The sequence below is a fragment of the Macrobrachium rosenbergii genome, chromosome 9 (genome assembly GCF_040412425.1).
Source record: "Macrobrachium rosenbergii isolate ZJJX-2024 chromosome 9, ASM4041242v1, whole genome shotgun sequence".
Taxonomy (NCBI): Eukaryota; Metazoa; Arthropoda; class Malacostraca; order Decapoda; family Palaemonidae; genus Macrobrachium; species Macrobrachium rosenbergii.
The window spans coordinates 8,944,358-8,961,689 of NC_089749.1; the positions used below are offsets into that span (position 1 = coordinate 8,944,358).

Below are 17,332 nucleotides of genomic sequence, written 5' to 3' on the forward strand. Positions count from 1 at the left end.
TTTCCACGGTAAAATAAGTAATCGACATGTTGCAATTGCAGTTACCATATTACTTTCCGTAAGGTGGTGAGGACAGTAAAAGTTTTTCACTTGCAAACCTTTTTATTCACCATTATTAAGCGCTTCATCGCACATGCTAACACAGCCTGTACTTCTGACAAACATTTTGTGTGGATAACGCTATTGTACACATTGTCAAAATTACTGAATGAAGGTATAATCAAGCTACTTGCCTATGTGAGTATGCAAAGCATGAGCCAGTACCAGACATTGTGATAATATTTCAGAATATAACCACTTAGACTATGAAAGTTTAAAGTGCAAATTATTTTCAGGAATAGTATACACATACAGAATTGTGTCAGTGCCAACATTCAGCACACATTCAGCAAACGTACTGTTCTGAAATCTTGCTGGGAAATACAATCACAACCAAAAAATCAAATGGAAGAGGACCACAAATTTAGAAATTCCACATGAGTGCACAGGCAAAATTAATGTCATCAGGTGGAAATGGATGCATGTATGCAAGAACAGGACAAGAGTTTACAGTACAAAAATAATTCAAAGAATCAGTAAAAGTGGACCCATAGATATATAAAAATAGTGCAAGACTGTCCAAATAAAATCCAAAGGATCGGATGGAGGAAGACCCACAAATATTAAAAAGCACTGGGGTTTACAAATAAAATTCAAATGACAAGGCAGAAGAGGACCCAAACATGTGAAAATAGCTAAGGGGGTACTCAAGTAAAATCCAAAGGAACAGGTGGGAGATGACCCATAAAGATAGAAACACCGGAAGGGTATACAAACAAATTGCAAATGACCATGCCCTACAGCAATAAACATACTTTGCCTAATATGCAGCTGAGACCTAATTCTGAGGACGCCTTCAAAAATCCTGTACAGAAGATGACGTCGAGACTCATTGGAAGAATTCTCTGCTGGCAGTGAGATTGTTGAAATCTGTAAGATGACAGAATTAATTAGAAAATACCCTGTCTTTCTGTTTCGAGGTCAACTGTCCCTAATGAAGAGTAATAGCTTAGTATTTATGATGATGGAGGAAGGGTGATATAGTAAAATGGAGGTTAAAGTAAGTTTAACTAAACAGATCTGTTGCAGTTGCATTAAAGACTGCATTAGTCAATGTATTTCATTTTCTAGGGTGTCTTCATATCTCTCTTTCTCATTTTCTGGCAAATGATGTTTTAAACAGTGCTATGACATGTTCTAAAACATCAAATTATTAACAGTAAATCATTAAGAATAATCATTCTTTTATTATTATTATTATTATTATTATATTATTATTATTATTATTATTATTATTATTGTTATATTATTGATACGGTGGCAGACCCTCTTTTATACAAGTGGTGTTGAAAGTGATAGCTGCATCAGCAACATTTAGTTTGTACAGTTTAGAGTTGTCTCTTGTTTTTCTAATAATCGATTTTTCTAGTTACAGAGCCCTGCCAGTAACATGCTTAATACTTCGGTCATATTTGGGAGAAACCAGAAGCTGCAAAATTGGATAGTGTTCATCGGAAACAAGCTATCCAATTTCAACCTGCTTTCCTCTCCAAGTATGACCAATATCAGCATGTTACTGGCAGAATGCAGTAACCTAGAAAAATCAATTATTAGAAAAATAAAGAAAACTCTTTACAAACTGAATGCTGCTGATGCAGCTATCACAATCATTACTATTATTATTATTATCATTATTATTATTATTATTGCATCAGTGACCTTGTGAGAACATTTTTCAATATTTATCATAGGGTGGAAATTCTGTTCTTTTGCCACAGAATGAATCTTCCATTCTCTGACTTTAGGTTACCATAATTGCTTTTTCATTTAAGGAAAAAGATTAAGCTCTCTTACCTCAAAATGACTGTGTTCCTTTACCTTTACTTGGCATAAAGATTCTGTTCCCTTACCTTCGGATGAAAAATTTGTCCCCTCATCTTCCCTTGGAATCAAGATTCTCCTCTCTTACCTTAGGATGGAAATTTTGTTCCCTCATCTTCCCTAGGAATAAAGATTCTGCTTCTTACCACTGGATGGAAAGTTTGTTCCCTTACCTTGGGATGAAGTTCTGTTCTTGTTCTTCGAGATGGAAATTTTGTCCCAAGCAGGTTAAATTCCTCTTGTAAGGGTTATTATTCTTGCAAGCAGAGGGATGCTGTTGGCTAAGTGAAATATAATTATGTTGTTAATCTTAGGGTGATTAAATTCATTCTTTTTTTCACAGCCTTGGCATTAAGATAAATCATAAATATCTTTACTCTTTGCAGTGACAAGCTATATGGTAATATTGAGAGGGCTTTAAACAATGAATAAAGCAATGAATATTATTGTGTAGCAAAAGCAAAAGTTCAGAGGAATATTATTAATTAATGTAATCCTGTTTGAAAATCTACAGCCACTACAGTTACTGATAATACTTTGGTTAAAATGCAAAAACAGGTGCCTGTTACTCTAAATACACCATGAAATATGTTACTACCTGTAACAAGGATGTTAGTAAGTTTGTTTGTGTAGGAGCATTTCACAAAATGTTTGTTGAATTTTTACAATAATTTTACCAAAGGTGGACCTCATGATATTTGATTTTGGGAGACATCCCAATCTTGTTCTGGATTCGTGAATTTTTTTAATGTTTCCACACCATGTGCTCAACTTTGGTAGAGATTGTGAACTCATAGTGCTCTTTTATTTTTCAATGAGATAGTACTTGTGTTTATCAAAATGCTGTTTCAGAAATATGCAATGACCTGTTGAACCTTTGTGAAAACGGGATATTCTGAATGAAATCATATGCTTTTACTGCGTATGTTTGTGCATGTTGCATGTTGAAGCCACCTATAGTAATTACAAATACCAGTCGTACACTGATGATTATTTAATCAGTTTGGTAGTCTTTTCTTGATGATAAGGATTCTATCTCAACAAATACATGACTTGTTCACTGACAGATCATAAAACTGTTATCTCAGGGTCTTTCCATAATACTGATTAAGAAGAAACCCTGACCACAAACAATGGGAGTCTTTTCAGAGTTATCTTTTGGGATTTTCCTTGACCCTTCCCCTCCGAGTAAGAGACCCAGGTCACCACTTCTCTCTACAGGACTCAAACACAGGGAGAAGTTGTTGGCTAATCACAAAGTTTGTTACCAACCTTCAGCCATTCCTAGGTAGGTGCAGGATGGTTCTCTCCTTTTTTGGCTGGTCTCAGAAGCATGTTAAATAGCCCTCCAAATATGGCATTCACATTTACATCGTATGGACTCTCTCATTTCTTGAAATATTTCCTTGTTGTATACTCCAGGCCTCCTGGTCCCACAGATGCTGTTTGAGCGGAGAGAACCAACTCGAGGTTCATTTGGTTTCATCCTACTTTAATGAAATTCACTTCAGAAGGTGGAAGTCTTCACTTCCTTTGTTGCTTCTTGGATATGTATAGGATGCTGGTCTATCATCATTCGTCATAGGGAGCATAATCCTTTAAGACACTTCTGACAAAGGACGAGTGTGGAAGGACTGAGTGTCGAAAGAAAATAGACTTCTTTAAAGCATCAAATTAAATGTTCTTTGGATGAAATTAGAAAAACATCCAAATACAATAACGGATGGCAAAACAAAGCAGTTTGATAACAGCAAAATAATAAAAGCAAAAATGAAATGTAGACAGTACCAAAGGTTCTTTGAGGAAGAAGGAAAAGAAAAACAAGAAGAAGAAACCCACAGGTTACAGTACCTCCATGCGCGTTGGTCTCTCGGTCTCGAACTACCTGAGCCCCTTCAGCAGCACGTTGCCTCTGTAAATGGAGGAGAGACTTGTTGAAGGATCAGATTCCGAAAGGCAGCCAAAAAAAAAAAAATCTAATGTGGATTACATGCATTCATGAGGTTAAGACATCGATTTCTTTCATGCCGATCGGAGATGTCAAAAGGTCATTTACTTATTTACTTGTTTTCTACAGGTTTTCCTTCCCCTTTTTTGTAGCATTTAATTTAATCTCCATTTGGTTTGACATCTCATCTTAAATGACAATCTGTCGTGTTACAATTCTCTCCCATCAGTGTTCCCTGAGATGATGATGTGTAAAAGTTTTGGAATTTTATGAAGTCACATTTGCAGCCGACATTTCCTAGTAGTTTTAACGACTTCTTGCTGCCGACATTTCCTTGTAGTTTTAACAAGTACAGGTACAGTATAAGAGGTGAAAATGTGTTTCCCTCTTAAATATATTCTATTTGCTTTGTGCATCTTTCGACATACATACCACGCCCTCAGTGACGAAGGCATGTTGATACAGAGACTATGTAGAAAAGAAACAAAAAGAGGACTCAGTCAAAACTGTTTTAAGGCAACAGATAACTGCACATCCTCTTCTTTGTAGAACTCCAGATGTATGAAAAATCCCACACCATCTGGGAAGAACAGGATGTAGTTATCACTTGTTTTCCTTCGGCAATACAAATAGCAGATAGAGATTTTTCAATGTGTGTAGCCTTCGTGAGAAAACTTCTGCGCTGTTGGGAAATATACTGTAAACACGCAGACATTGTACAGTGTGTGTGTGGGAAACAAACAGACACACACACACACACACACAGAATAGGTATTCTTTGTAGAGAGAGAGGAGAGATACATATTCTTTGCCCCGTTATCTGGCAACCAATTTTCCTCCTTGGCCGTAGCTCATGAGATCATCAACAGAAATATGACTATTTTCTCATCTTTGTATACTTCTCATGTGAAATTTCTCAGAGCAAAAGGTAACGTCATTTCATAACAGTACACTATGGGACCTTCATAACAGGATCCTTTTGCTATGTCTGAGGTTTAAGCTCAGCACGGTGACTGTTTTGGAAGATTCTTGTTTTATTAATTCTGTACAAATTTCCAGTCTTAGACCTAGATTGCCTAAATCTTTTGAGTGTTGTAACCCATATTTCACCTTTGCATGTCCCTATTCTAAAGCTGTAGGATGAATGAGTTCATTATTTTATTATATATACATGAATCAAAGTAAATCTTCCATGCAATGTCAATAAATTTTCAGTTGTAGATACTGTATAATAGTCCTGTATTACAGTATCCTGAGTTGGTCATTGTGTAATGTATTTATGAAACTGAAATACCTCTAGTTGACATGTTCTGTTTTTAATTATTAAAACCATAATCAATCAATCAATCAGTCAGTCATTAAACGGCATAATATTTGCGATAGACAGTTAGTGCCTGATAAGCATATTTTCACACGAAATCCATGGATTACATTTTTATGAAAAGAGTAGACTCTTCTGAACAAAATCACAGACTAGAGCCTGTAAAAAGCTTACTGATGACACATGTTTGTGTCGCTTGAGTGAATAAGTATTTGTACTTTTGCAAAAGTGAATAATCAAATACTCATCTGTTGTCGAGAGTTTTGCAAACAGCTTAATGAAGATACAGGATATGATGGGGTTGGCATATAGAGAATAAAAGTGAGCGATAACTAAATTTAAAACGGAAAAGAAAATAGAAGAGAATGCTACAGTCGTGGCTTTGAGAGGTACTGGTTGTGTTTATAGGCAATAAAAGAAGGTTTGACTGGAAGAAGAAGAATGTCAATTTGGAAGAACTTTTCCTTTTGAAGTTGAATGATTGAAGCATCAAAATCAACTACTTCATGCTGGTTTTGTTTCAGTTAATGAACACAGTGTTTCATTTACTAAACTAATAACTGAGCTGCTCTTGGATACAAAAGTTAGCATCGTAGTGTTTAACCATTATTTGTACCTAAACTGGGCCTGAACTTAATATCCAGGTCAACATCAGGCAAGGAAAAAAAAAATGTTAACATCAATAAATATTACAGGAACATGCAATTTGCATGGAAAAACTTCCCTCTCAATTTGAGATTAAAGTGCATAAGTAAAAACACTCATGCTAAGTTTAAGAGAAGTTTTATACACAGCTGTAGGGGCTTCAGTGATGATAAACAACAATTGCATTTTGCCAGGGCTGATTCATGCTCACCTTACACTGGTAGATGATGACACTCACACTTGCAACGCAGGCGATGCTTAATATGACAACCAGTGAGATGAGTAGCTCGGTGGGTGTACCTTTAAAGAAAATACAGATCATGAACAGGTACTTAAGTAACTACGGAACCTGTGGATCCAGCGAGATCTCTCCTCATATATCAAGATTATCTGTACATTTATACTTTTTTACAGGACGAAAGATTAAAGAGGTTTCTGTACGAATTGCCAGGGCAAAGCATCATCTAGCATACTTGGCAAGGTCTAAGGAAACATTTTGACTGATAAGGTAACCTACATAACAGAGTGGAAAGGGAAGACCCAAGTGGGTTCAGAGACGGAAAAGAACTTGTGTATTGTTGTGTTTTACAGATCACCTGTGTGTGAAGTTGATGAGCGAAGGAACATAGCTGACATGATTCTGGATGAGAGAAGCAGTGAATAAGAGAACAGGCTGCCAGTGGGGTGTATGGAAAGTGATGGATGATCGATGTTTAATACAAAGGATCAAAAATGTAAAAACTGGGGAGGCACGCAGGAATAGTTAAATGTTAGCACAGGTCAAAAGGTGAATTAGTGGTTTTGTCATGTGGAGATAATGAGAAGCAGTAGTTTGGTGAAGAGGGTGTGTGCAATTTTGAATTGTCTGGTGGAAGGAAGGAGAGTATTACCTAGGGACAAAAGCATTACAGAAACAGAAGGGCCTCAACACTGAGGAAGTGAGCAATTGGTCAGTCTAGGTATCTACTGCTCAAGCAAGCCAAACCGCAGAAGCACCAGTGCTAAACGTCAAGCTGAGGTGGATCACCTTCCATAAAGTCGTTACATGTGTAGGCTTCTTTTGGGCATTCCTTGAGACACTGGACAACATAAACTTTTACCTTGTTATTCTCACGGGTAAAAGTCACCCTCGGGTTGCTGTAGTTCAAAGAGGACGTGTTCATGTTGGTGACCTGGAAGATAAATCTGCGTCAGTATGTTTTAATCTTCTAAATCCTTGCATAGGCAAGACAGAGACTCTGCTCTGTTCCCAACTAATTTTGTAATCTTCTCCCCCCGTAGTGGGGGAGTGCCGTCAGCGCACCTCATGCAGTGCACTGTGGGCATTGCTTAAGGTTCTGTGCGACATCCCTTCGGCCCCTAGCTGCAACCCCTTTCATTCCTTTTACTGTACCTCCTTTCATATTCTCTTCCTTCCATCTTACTTTTCCCCCTTCTCCTAACAATTGTTTCATAGTGCAACTGCGAGGTTTTCCTCCTGTTACACCTTTCCAACCTATTCACTGTCAATTTGCGTTTCAGCGCTGAATGACCTCGTGGGTCCTAGCAGTTGGCCTTCTATATTCTATCTTCTACCTATCTAATCTTCTCTGATCATTCTATTCAGAGCCACAGGGTTTAAGGAAGGTTTAAGGAAGTAACAGTGTAGCCGTCAAAAGAAATGTTACGGCTGTTTCAAATAAAAACTTGTTAAGGAAACGCATTCCTTTTAGATATGTAATGCTGTGGAAACTAAGTGAGGAATGTGTTTTTATTCTTTATTAAATTTTCCACTCCTTTCTCTAGCATACGAGTTTGAGGTCAGGGTTCTGCCACTAATGAAAGTTATGTAGTTCAAGAGCCCTGTAGGGCAAAATCAAAATGAATTGAAAAAGTCTTCATTGAGCTCAAACATTTCCAACTGATAGTTATCTAATTTCCTAAAGTAATATACACATTGAAATAAGAACATGATGATTACTGTGAGCAAAAGAAATTAGTGTCAATATTTTTTATACAGTGGACCCCAGCCTATTTGTGGCTCCGCCGATTCACGGATTTTTCTGTGGAATGTATATCCACATTATTTCGCAGAATTTTTTGTAGAGAAATATTCACTAATTACTGTATTTTCATATTTTCATGACTCAATGCATTTCTTGTGACAAAACTAAAATAGTCAGTTATAAGCATTTTTAGAGGGGGGGAGTTGGTTTTGGTGTTTGAACTATTAAAATGGACAGTTATAAGCGTTTTCAGGGGGCGTCAAGTATTCGCAGATTTTAGCGATTCTGGGGTTTGTGGTACCTATCACCAACGAATACCAGGGGTTGACTGTATATATCTTTTTTTGTTATATAGTCCCTTACTCTTGTATCATGGCATGGATACAGAACCCTGATCTGGATTTCTTTGTATCAAACCAAAATTCTTTAAGCAACAGTTGAATGATGTTCTTGAAAGGCACTCAGATAGATATACGTACATTGCTCTGAAAAATCCAGGAAAGTAACAATCCTACCTTCACTTTATGAGAGCTGGAATTCAGGAAGAAATTCAGCGTCAGAGGTGACAAAATCGGTAGGGCATTACAGTTCTCGTCCATTACGTTTTGAACGAAAGCCTTCTCCTCTTTCTGGTCCCAGCACAGGTGTAATTCAGGGCCGTCGAAGTGAAACTGAACTGTTGCTTTCTTTACCAGAGATATCATGAACCTTTGTTCTCTGTCCTGAGAAAGTGGAAATATCACTTCTAACTCATCATCCTCTGCAAGTTTCTGGTAAGGTAGATCTGAGAGGATGGAACTGCATTTGAAAAAGTTATATAAAAAGTGTCTCCTGCTTGTTCTAATGTTAAAAAATCTGACATTTCTTCATAGAAAGATGCTTGGAAGATGACAAATATGACAAATTTTAAAAGTAATTTGTATTTTTCCTAACTATACAAACCTGAGGTCTTTATATAGGAATTACCTTCAGCAAAGCTGGAACCAGCCGTCAAAGTTTTAACAAGGTGGTATGGCAGTTAACTACCTAATGACCAGGTGGGAGTCCCGCCCACCTGGTTGGTAGAGTCATTTTGCTTTTGGCCCAGGTAAATCTGTGTCAGCTTGAGGGGTGGTATGAGGTGAGCATTAAACTATAAAGACCTCAGGTTTGTATAGTTATGAAAAATACAAATTACTTTTAAAATGTGTCATTTGTTCCTACACGATATACAAACCTTTTGGTCTTTATATACGAAGACTTATTTCTTTGAGGGAGGAAGCTGGGTAAGTCTCTGAACAGACTGGTAGTTTGCCATGCTCAGGTCTTCTTCCTGGTCAAGAGATCGAGGAAGAGGGCCGTGCTTCTGACAAAATGAACAAAGTATAGGGACTGGGTGTTCAAATGTCAGACTTCTGGGCACTTTCTCGAATACAGTACTGTAGATGGGTTAAAAGCAACATCATTCGAGAAGAAAGGTTTGGTTGAATCTTGTCATACACAATTATGCAGCCATGTATAAGCAATGGGTTCACATTGTCTGTCCCTCTCTCCCCTTGCTAGAGAGAGGGAAGGATTTGCTTCAATGTATCTGAGAGATTATGGAAAGGATGCTCATTTATATATCACCCACCTGCATCGACGCCCATTCCAGCTTGTGACGGCTCAATAACCTACCCTCTGCCTGCAGTGGAGGGTAATGTTGAAGGACTGTGGGAGGGGGGAGAGGACCAGTCACTCAACACACACTCTCTTGTTCACAACCGTAAACTTAGGCAAGATGCTACCTTTAAGCTACACAACTTGTTGAGCAGCCACTACAGGACCCAAGGAAAATGTGTCCAGGGACTTGTGGGCAATATCCCGAAGGTAGGAGGAGGTGATAGTGGTCTGACACGACCATACCCCTGCCTTCAGAACCTGAGGAATTGACAGATTCTTCCTGAATGCGAGGGACGAACCAATGCCCCTAACTTCGTGAGCTCTCGCACGGAACGTACTGGAATCCTCCTCCCTTGACACGGAGTACGCTCGTTTGATTGTCTCACGAAGCCAGAAAGATATAGTGTTCCTGGACACTTCTTTCTTGCTCAAGCCAGTAATGAAGAGTCATCAACACTCGGGCCAGAGATGTCGAGTCTTTTTCAGATAGCGCCACAGCACTCTAACAGGACATAGTAACATTTCGTCCAGAGTGTTATCAACAAAGTCCTCTAGGGAGGGGACCATAAAGGACTCGAATCTGGCGTCAGGGACTGACGGATTCCTGAGTCTTCGCTACGAAATCTGGGACAAAGTCGAACGTAACCGATCCTCATCCCCTCTTGTGTTTTATCTTGTAGGAAAGTCCATGTAGATTGCCCACTCTCTTCGCCAATGCCAGGGCTAGCAGGAAAAACAGTCTTGAGGGTCAGATCCCTGTTTCATGACTCTCGTAAGGGCTCGTATGGTGCACGAGTCAGGCTCCTAAGTATGAGAGTCACATCCCACGCAGGGGGGCCTGAGTTCCCTAGGAGAGCAAGACTTTTCAAAGCTTTTCATCAGCAAAGATATCTCCAGTGAGGAGGAGATATCCACACCCTTCAGGCGGAGGACTAGGCCCAGGACAGCTCTATACCCCTTAACCGCTGAGAAGGAGAGGAGCTTCTCTCGGTGAAGGAAGACGAGGAAATCCACTACCTGCTGAACAGTATCTCCGACCAGAGAGAGACCCCTGTCCACGACACCAACCACAGAAGATGGCCCATTTCCCTTGGTAGACTGCGGCAGAGGACTGTCGCAGATCTCCATACATGTCTGTTGCTGCACGGTGAGAAAAGCCTCTCGTTCGTAAGGGATGCTGGATAGTCTCCAGCCGCGAAGTGCACGCAACTCCACAGACTGGTGGAACCGTTCTACATGTGGCTGACGCAGGAGGTTGTATCATGGGGGAATTTCTCTCAGTGCCTCAACAAGAAGAGCTAGCAGGTCCAGATACCATGTGGCCATTTGGGAGTCACTGGATCATCCTGAGGTTCTTGGTGATCATGGAATGGAGCAGACAGAACGGTGGGAAGGCGTAAGCATCCAGGTTGTCCCAAGGGTGTTGGAAAGCATCCCCTGCTGCTGCCCATGGGTCGGGAACAATGGAGCAAAATACCTGGAGTTTCCTGTTGTGCTGGGTGGCAAACAGTTCAATTGATGGGATCCACCAAAGATCAAAAAGCCTTTCCACAACGTCCCTATCACTTGACCCTGGTGACTGAGCATGTCTGCCACTACATTCCTCTTGCCTGGAATGTATCTGGCTGACAGCTCTACCGAGTGGGCTACTGCCCACTCGTGCACCTGCATTGTCAACTGGTGTAACGAAAGAGATACTAGGCCTCCTTGTTTGTTGACATACACTACTACAGTACTGTGATGTTGTCACTCATCAACACCACCGAGTGTCCCATCACCTGATCCTGAAACTCTTGTAGAGCCAGGAAGGCCACATTGAGCTTCAGGATATTGATGTGAAGGTCCTTGTCCTCTCGATTCCACACACCTGAGATCAGCAACTCCTCCAGATGTGCACCTCATCCCTCGGTCAAAGTGTCTCAGAACAGAGTCATCTCTGGAGGAGGAGTGTGTAGAGACACTCCCTATTACTGTACAAGGTTCCTGTCGTCCAGGCTAAGTCCTGTCTCACCCTCCGTGAGAGGGGGATGGGAAGAGATGGGAGATCCCATGCTGTAGAGCAGAACTCCTTCATTCTCCACTGGAGAGAATGAAGATGACCGTCCATGAGGGACCAGCTTCTCAAGGACGACAGGTGACCGAGAACGACCTCCCTCTGTCGTGCTGGTTGTTCCTGCTGGGACGAACGTTTGTGCTGTTTCCCTGAACCCACTGATACGAGAGTCCGAGGGTAGACTTTGCTGCTGTCATGTCTATCAGCACGCCCAGGTACTTTATCCTGTGCTTGGGCATGAGATCGAATTTCTTGAGATTTACTACGACCCCCAGATTGCAGCCAAACTCAAGAAGGCGATCCGTGTCTTGGAGCAACTGCAGACAAGACTTTGCCAAGACTAGCCACTTGTTGAGATACCTCAGCAGACATATCCGTGTGAATGGGCCCAAGCTGAAACTAGGGTGAACACTCTCGTGAACACCTGGAGAGTGGTCGAGAGCCCAGAACAAAGTACCCTGAATTGGAATATCATTTCCCCGAGGACAAAGCAAAGGTACTTGTCAGAGAACTGATGAATGGGTATTTGAAAATACGCATCCTTCAGGTCCACACTAAGCATGAAGTCTTTCTCCCTGATGGAAGCGAGCACCAAATGGGCTGTTTCCATCTTGAACCCAGTCTGGTGAGGGAATCTGTTCAAGGGAGAGATCAACTGGCTCTACCCGCCCCGATTTCTTTTCTGACAAGAAAGATTTGGCTGTAAAAGCCTGGCGACCGATCTGTCACGACTTCTACAGCACGTTCTCTCGGCCTCACTGCAATCTCCTCCTGGAGAGCTCGATCTTTCGGTGAGCCAAGTACGTAGGACTGGAATTGGACCAGAGAGTCGGTGTGGGGTGGTTGAGATTTGAAGGGAAGTAGATAACCCTCCCGAAGGACATCTACTACCCAGGTCTCTGCTCCATGTCACTGCCATGTTGCCCAATGGCTCGACTGGCACCCCCCACTGGCGGCAGCTTTTGGAGGGGAACACTGACCCTAGCGTTTTCCTCCCTTCTTTCTATTGGACTGAAAGGGTTGGGGAAAGGGGCACAACTGAAATCTGAGCCCTTTGAGATACAGTAGAGGCAGGCACAGCACTATGCTGAGAGCCTGAGCTCCGAGCAGAAGTGCCGGGTGCTTGGATCTCCTCAGAGGTCTACGCACCCTCAGCTCCCCAATCAACGAGTCTTGAAGTAAACCTTAGTTTTACCAGACCACTGAGCTCGAAGAGACTCGTGACGCGGCCCCTGAGTCCGAAGACCAGAGAGAGCCAGCAAGAGATCCCTGTGTCTCTCTCCAGGAGAGAGACACCCCTTCAGAAGACCCAGTGCAGGACTTCTTCCGCGAGGAAGAAGTGACCTCCTTTTTCCTCCGCTTGTGGGCTTTGGAAAAGGGAGGGGAGGAGGCGGAAGCAGATGAAGACGATGATAAAGAAGACGACACTCTCCTCGATCTTTTCTTGGACTTCTTCTTCTTCTTCTTCGCCTTCTTCAAGAGAGCATGGAGGATCTCTTCCCCAAGGTTAGAGGAAGACTCAGGAACAGACACCTGGGGAGCAGGAACGGGCACCACGGAGGCCACAGCAGGAGCAAGTGTCTTGTGTACTACCTGCCAGGGTTGTCAAAGTAGGGTGCATCGATACTGGTAAAGGCATCAAGTAGTTGGTTATCATTGTGACAGTCGACATGGTGACTGTTGTTGAGGCATGAGTCACAGGAGAGGGAGCAGGGACATGCGTCGCTTGGAGGTGACTGAGGATGCCCCGCATTGAAGGGACTCCTTGGAAACCAAGAGACTTCCAGATTTCCCAGAGCTCTTCCACCTCCTGGAACAAAAGTCGGGTCAGGGAGGGGGGGGACCCCCATTCATGCCGAGGGAGACTTGTCTCCCCCCGAGCGAATGGAGGCCACTGCAGGGAGGTTGTCCTGGCTTCCAGTTCCCCAAAGATGATCTCCTGCAAGAGAGGACAATGAAGGGGAAACCTCTCCCGAATGAGAGGTAGCAAGGCATGAGTTTCTTTGGGAGGATGAAAGCATCCAAAGGATTACTCGCCAAGAGTGTCATCAGGGGCATATTACCCTCATATGACTTGGGGAGCTTCTTTTGGTACTTCCTCCTCAACGAATACTTCTTCCATTGCTCTGGAGTCCAGTCACAGCACTCCTAACAAACATAGTCAGGTTCACACTCAAATCCCCTGCATGATGTGCAGAGGAAATGAGGGTCCACATCAACAGGGGAGTAATAATGACTGCAAGCATTATCTGAGGTACCAGGGCATTTGCGTATGGTAACCGGCTTGCGCTCCGGTGGCTTAAATGACTCATGGGTTTGCTCCATATTAAGCAAGCACACAAGGACATAAAATAGCAAGTAACAAAAGGAAACAATCCCACTGGGAAAAGCGATGTCCCAAGAAGAACACAGCGAAAGCAACGGCAAGCAGGGCAGAGGGCGGTGAAGCACATCTACTCACAAGGACGGTTGAAAGTAAAGTGATGCTTTACCAACTGTGATGGTGGGACTCCCACCCAGTCGTTAGGTAGTTAACTACCATAACACCTTGTCAAAAGTTTAACGGCTGGTTCCAGCTTTGCTGAAGGCAATTCCTATATAAAGACTGAAAGGTTTGTATATCGTGAAGGAACAAACTGAGTACTATGAGATGTTGCTTACCCTGACTGCAGTCTTTGGCGATATAAACATTCTTAACTGTTATAATCTTGTCATGTTCCTTCAGAGAGACATCTGATGTCCAGTTATAAGGATTTTCCTTATCCAGTGAAACCAGAGTCAGACGTTTTTCCAAGAATTCCATTTTGACTGGAACCAGGCCAGAAGGAAAGGTTTTTGGAAGGTTGTCTGTTAGGCTGAATTTATTCTCGTTGCCCTTAACGTTCGTGCTGATGTAGGAAGGACCCAAGTCTGCTTTAGCAATGATGAGGTTCAGTTTGTCTTTTTTCGTGCTGAGGATATTTTTTCGCCACGTGATGCTCCAGCAAACAGCCTTCTGCGGAAAGTATCAGTCAATTAGCGAAAGAATGTTCCATGGAAAATCCCCTGGAAAATGAGTCTTTATGTAAAGTAAAACAAGGATGAAAGTGTAATTATAAGAGGAATCCAAAGGCAATGGCAGCTTATCCCTGTAGGGGGGTAGTGGCGTCAGTGCACCTCATGAGGTGCACTGTAGGCATTACTTAAGGTTCTTTGCAGCATCCGATTGAGCCCTAGCTGCAACCCCTTCCATTCCTTTTACTGTACCCCTATTCATATTCTCTTTCTTCCTAACAACTGTTTCGCAGTGCAACTGCAAAAAGGTTTTCCTCCTGTTACGCCACTCAAACCTTTCTACTCCCGATTTCCATTTCAGCGCTGAATGACCTCGTAGGTCCCAGCACTTGGCCTTTGGTCTAATTCTGTATTCCATTACAATGGCAGCTTATGACTAGTCGCCGTTCTTACTCAGCTTGTGTCGAATACGAAGTCTGACCTAACGTATGTGGTGGCCGTTGCCTTTGGAGACGGGGGTTGGAATTTCATGCAAGGGGGATTTCCTCCACCAAGGGACTCACAGCTCTTAACTTGCCACTGTTTTCCTTTCTCGGGATATGGTGCATTAGAATACCTTATAAGTGCTAGTACAGAGTAGAAGGAAGGGCAGTTTGATGTGTGTAATGTTAACCAGAGGAGTGGCTGGAGGTATACCTGATCATCATTTGGAAGCAACGAAAGATTAATAGATAAAAGATGAAATTGAAGGGACCCGAGTTCAAATTTGGCAGTAAATGTGAGTAAGACAAATGAATTTGATGAGAAGGAAGAGAGAATAGGAGAAATGGGTGACAAATTGGCTGGGGTCTGCAAATTGGAAATGGAAGGGTTATGAGAAGAGAGTGCAAAATTTCAAGAGAGTGTGTGTGTGTGTGTGTGTGTGTGGTTATAGGAGGGTGAGAAAATAGAACAAAAGGAGCCCATAAAAACGCGAAAAGGTAGGAAGTCAATGCTATATATTTTAGAGAACAACTGTCTCCCTCAATAGGCAAGTAATGAATGATTTAAGAATCACAGAAAACTGATATTCCTACCAAGAGTTCCTGAGGTCAGCCGTTACGTCACTCCAGTTGGTAGCTTCTCAATCTTCTTAATCGCTGGTTGGAGGAAGGTTTTATCTGTAGTATCTATAATACCTGAGTCCCAAGCTACCAACTGGAATGACGATATATATGTGTGTATACACATATATATATGAGAAAAGAAAACAGGATGTTTCAGAAGGAAGCAAGAGGGGAAAAGATTAAAATGACGAAAGAAGAATTGAGAAGAAAGCGACAGAATATGATCAAGAACTGTACAGAGAATAAGAAGCTGATTTAAAGGACTGTATATTAACGCAGAGAGAAAGGTCGAAGGGAAGTACGTAAATGCAGCGAGGAAGGTCGTATGAACGAGTAGATTCCAGAATACCAAACACAAATGGGAGATGCTTTCCTGTGTCGACAGAGCGAGTACTTTTGAGGATAAGTTGAATGTGGAGAGAGAGAGAGTAAAAAATGAGGTCACTGAACCAGATGGAGACTTAACGAGTCTATAGGGATGTGTTGCTTACCTTCGTAGATGTACTCACGAGCACCTTCTGTCCCAAGGATGTGAAGAATGGCCAGAAAGCAGAGTTCTCCCCAGCGTCTGACAATCATTGTGAAGAAGTTTTTATATTTTGCCAGCTGGCCAAAACCGTCGGTCGTCCTTCCCCCTTTTAAAGGGATGGGAGGGTTCTAGGAAGATTTCCCCACCTTTTGACGGGACGCAATGACTGAGAATACTGTATGGAGAGTTGGAGACCTTCGGCGGCGGATGTTCACAGTAACTAAGCGAGCAGGTTTTCAGTCTCCTTATCTCCTCCCCTCCCGCGACTGAGATACCAATTTTTGTTTTTTTAGTGAAATTTGAACCTAGGTGACACCAATTACAAGGGTGTGTGCGTGTGTTTATGCATAAGCTAAAGCTACTGAATAGGTTGCTATTATTACGAAAGCGAGGTGTGCATTGATACAGACGAGGAGGTCCTTTGATAATACTCAAAATATTTTTTTTAAAGGCGTTGGGTACCTGATACGAATCCCCGTAGGGAGACCTCGTTGCTTGCTATAAACTTATAAAGTTTCTTTGCAGAGTTCCTTCGGCCTCTAAATGCAATCCCTTTTCATACCTTTGACTGTACCTCCCTTCATATTCTATGTCTTCCATCTTACTTTCCTCAGCCATATTCTAACAACTGTTTCGTAGTTTCAACTGCGAGGTTTTCCTCCTGTTGCACCTTTAAAACCTCCTCTGTTCTCGATTTCCCATTCAGCGCTTGAATGAACTCTTCATAGGCCTCAGAGCTTGGCCTTAGGCCTAAATTTTATATTCCATTCAATTCCATTCCAAGATCTGATATAACACAGAATACAGTAATAGTTTGTCCTTGTAATTCAGTCAATAAATTTCATTAAAAAAAAGTTTAGGCAACTGAACTGTTGCATCAATTCTTGTAAAAAGATTGTAAAATGTAAATATTCCGGGTCAACGTGTATTAATGACAGTATTAACAAACAGATATCTCCTATGAGTGTAGCATATGGGTCTACACCTCCGGCTTGGCGGGTGAAAGATAACGAAACGAACTAGACAGATCGATACTCCCACCCACCAAGAGGGCCATTTTAGGTGCAGTCACGAGGTTTTGAGTTCGTTTACGAATAAATAAATGAAAAACACGAATAATTAAAGAAGAGGAAGAATTGAAAAATAAACAAAAAGCCCAAAACAGACCGTCTCGAACTCTAACTGCGAAT

At 41.9% G+C, this 17,332-nt stretch overlaps 1 protein-coding gene across 3 annotated transcripts; it reads right to left on the minus strand.

The window, feature by feature from the left end:
* Positions 1-82: 82 nt before the first annotated feature.
* On the minus strand, positions 83-17,155 carry LOC136841419 (uncharacterized). 3 transcript variants are annotated; one of them, XR_010853941.1, is made up of 8 exons: positions 16,105-16,368; positions 14,175-14,508; positions 8,335-8,603; positions 6,862-7,006; positions 6,046-6,134; positions 3,772-3,832; positions 2,094-2,201; positions 83-969 (listed from the first exon to the last, which is right to left on the minus strand). XR_010853941.1 is itself a non-coding variant. In XM_067108346.1 (7 exons), exons 2-7 carry the CDS (start codon positions 14,314-14,316, stop codon positions 929-931), a joined length of 747 nt encoding a protein of 248 aa, XP_066964447.1. In that variant the 5' UTR covers positions 14,317-14,508; positions 16,105-17,155; the 3' UTR covers positions 83-928. The 3 variants fall into 3 exon arrangements, 2 of the variants coding, with proteins under 2 accessions (XP_066964447.1, XP_066964446.1); XM_067108346.1 differs by lacking the exon at positions 2,094-2,201 and having other exon boundaries at positions 16,105-17,155; XM_067108345.1 differs by lacking the exons at positions 83-969; positions 2,094-2,201; positions 16,105-16,368 and adding an exon at positions 3,349-3,554 and having other exon boundaries at positions 14,175-14,453.
* Between the last annotated feature and the right edge of the window lie 177 nt (positions 17,156-17,332).

Coding starts and splice junctions, on each gene's coding strand:
- LOC136841419 (XM_067108345.1), bottom strand. CDS start 14,316: ATGGAATTCTTGGAAAAACGTCTGACTCTGGTTTCACTGGATAAGGAA. Junction 8,604..14,174: donor CGCCAAAGACTGCAGTCAGG/GTAAGCAACATC, acceptor CCATCCTCTCAG/ATCTACCTTACCAGAAACTT. Junction 3,833..6,045: donor TCATCATCTACCAGTGTAAG/GTGAGCATGAAT, acceptor CTCCATTTACAG/AGGCAACGTGCTGCTGAAGG.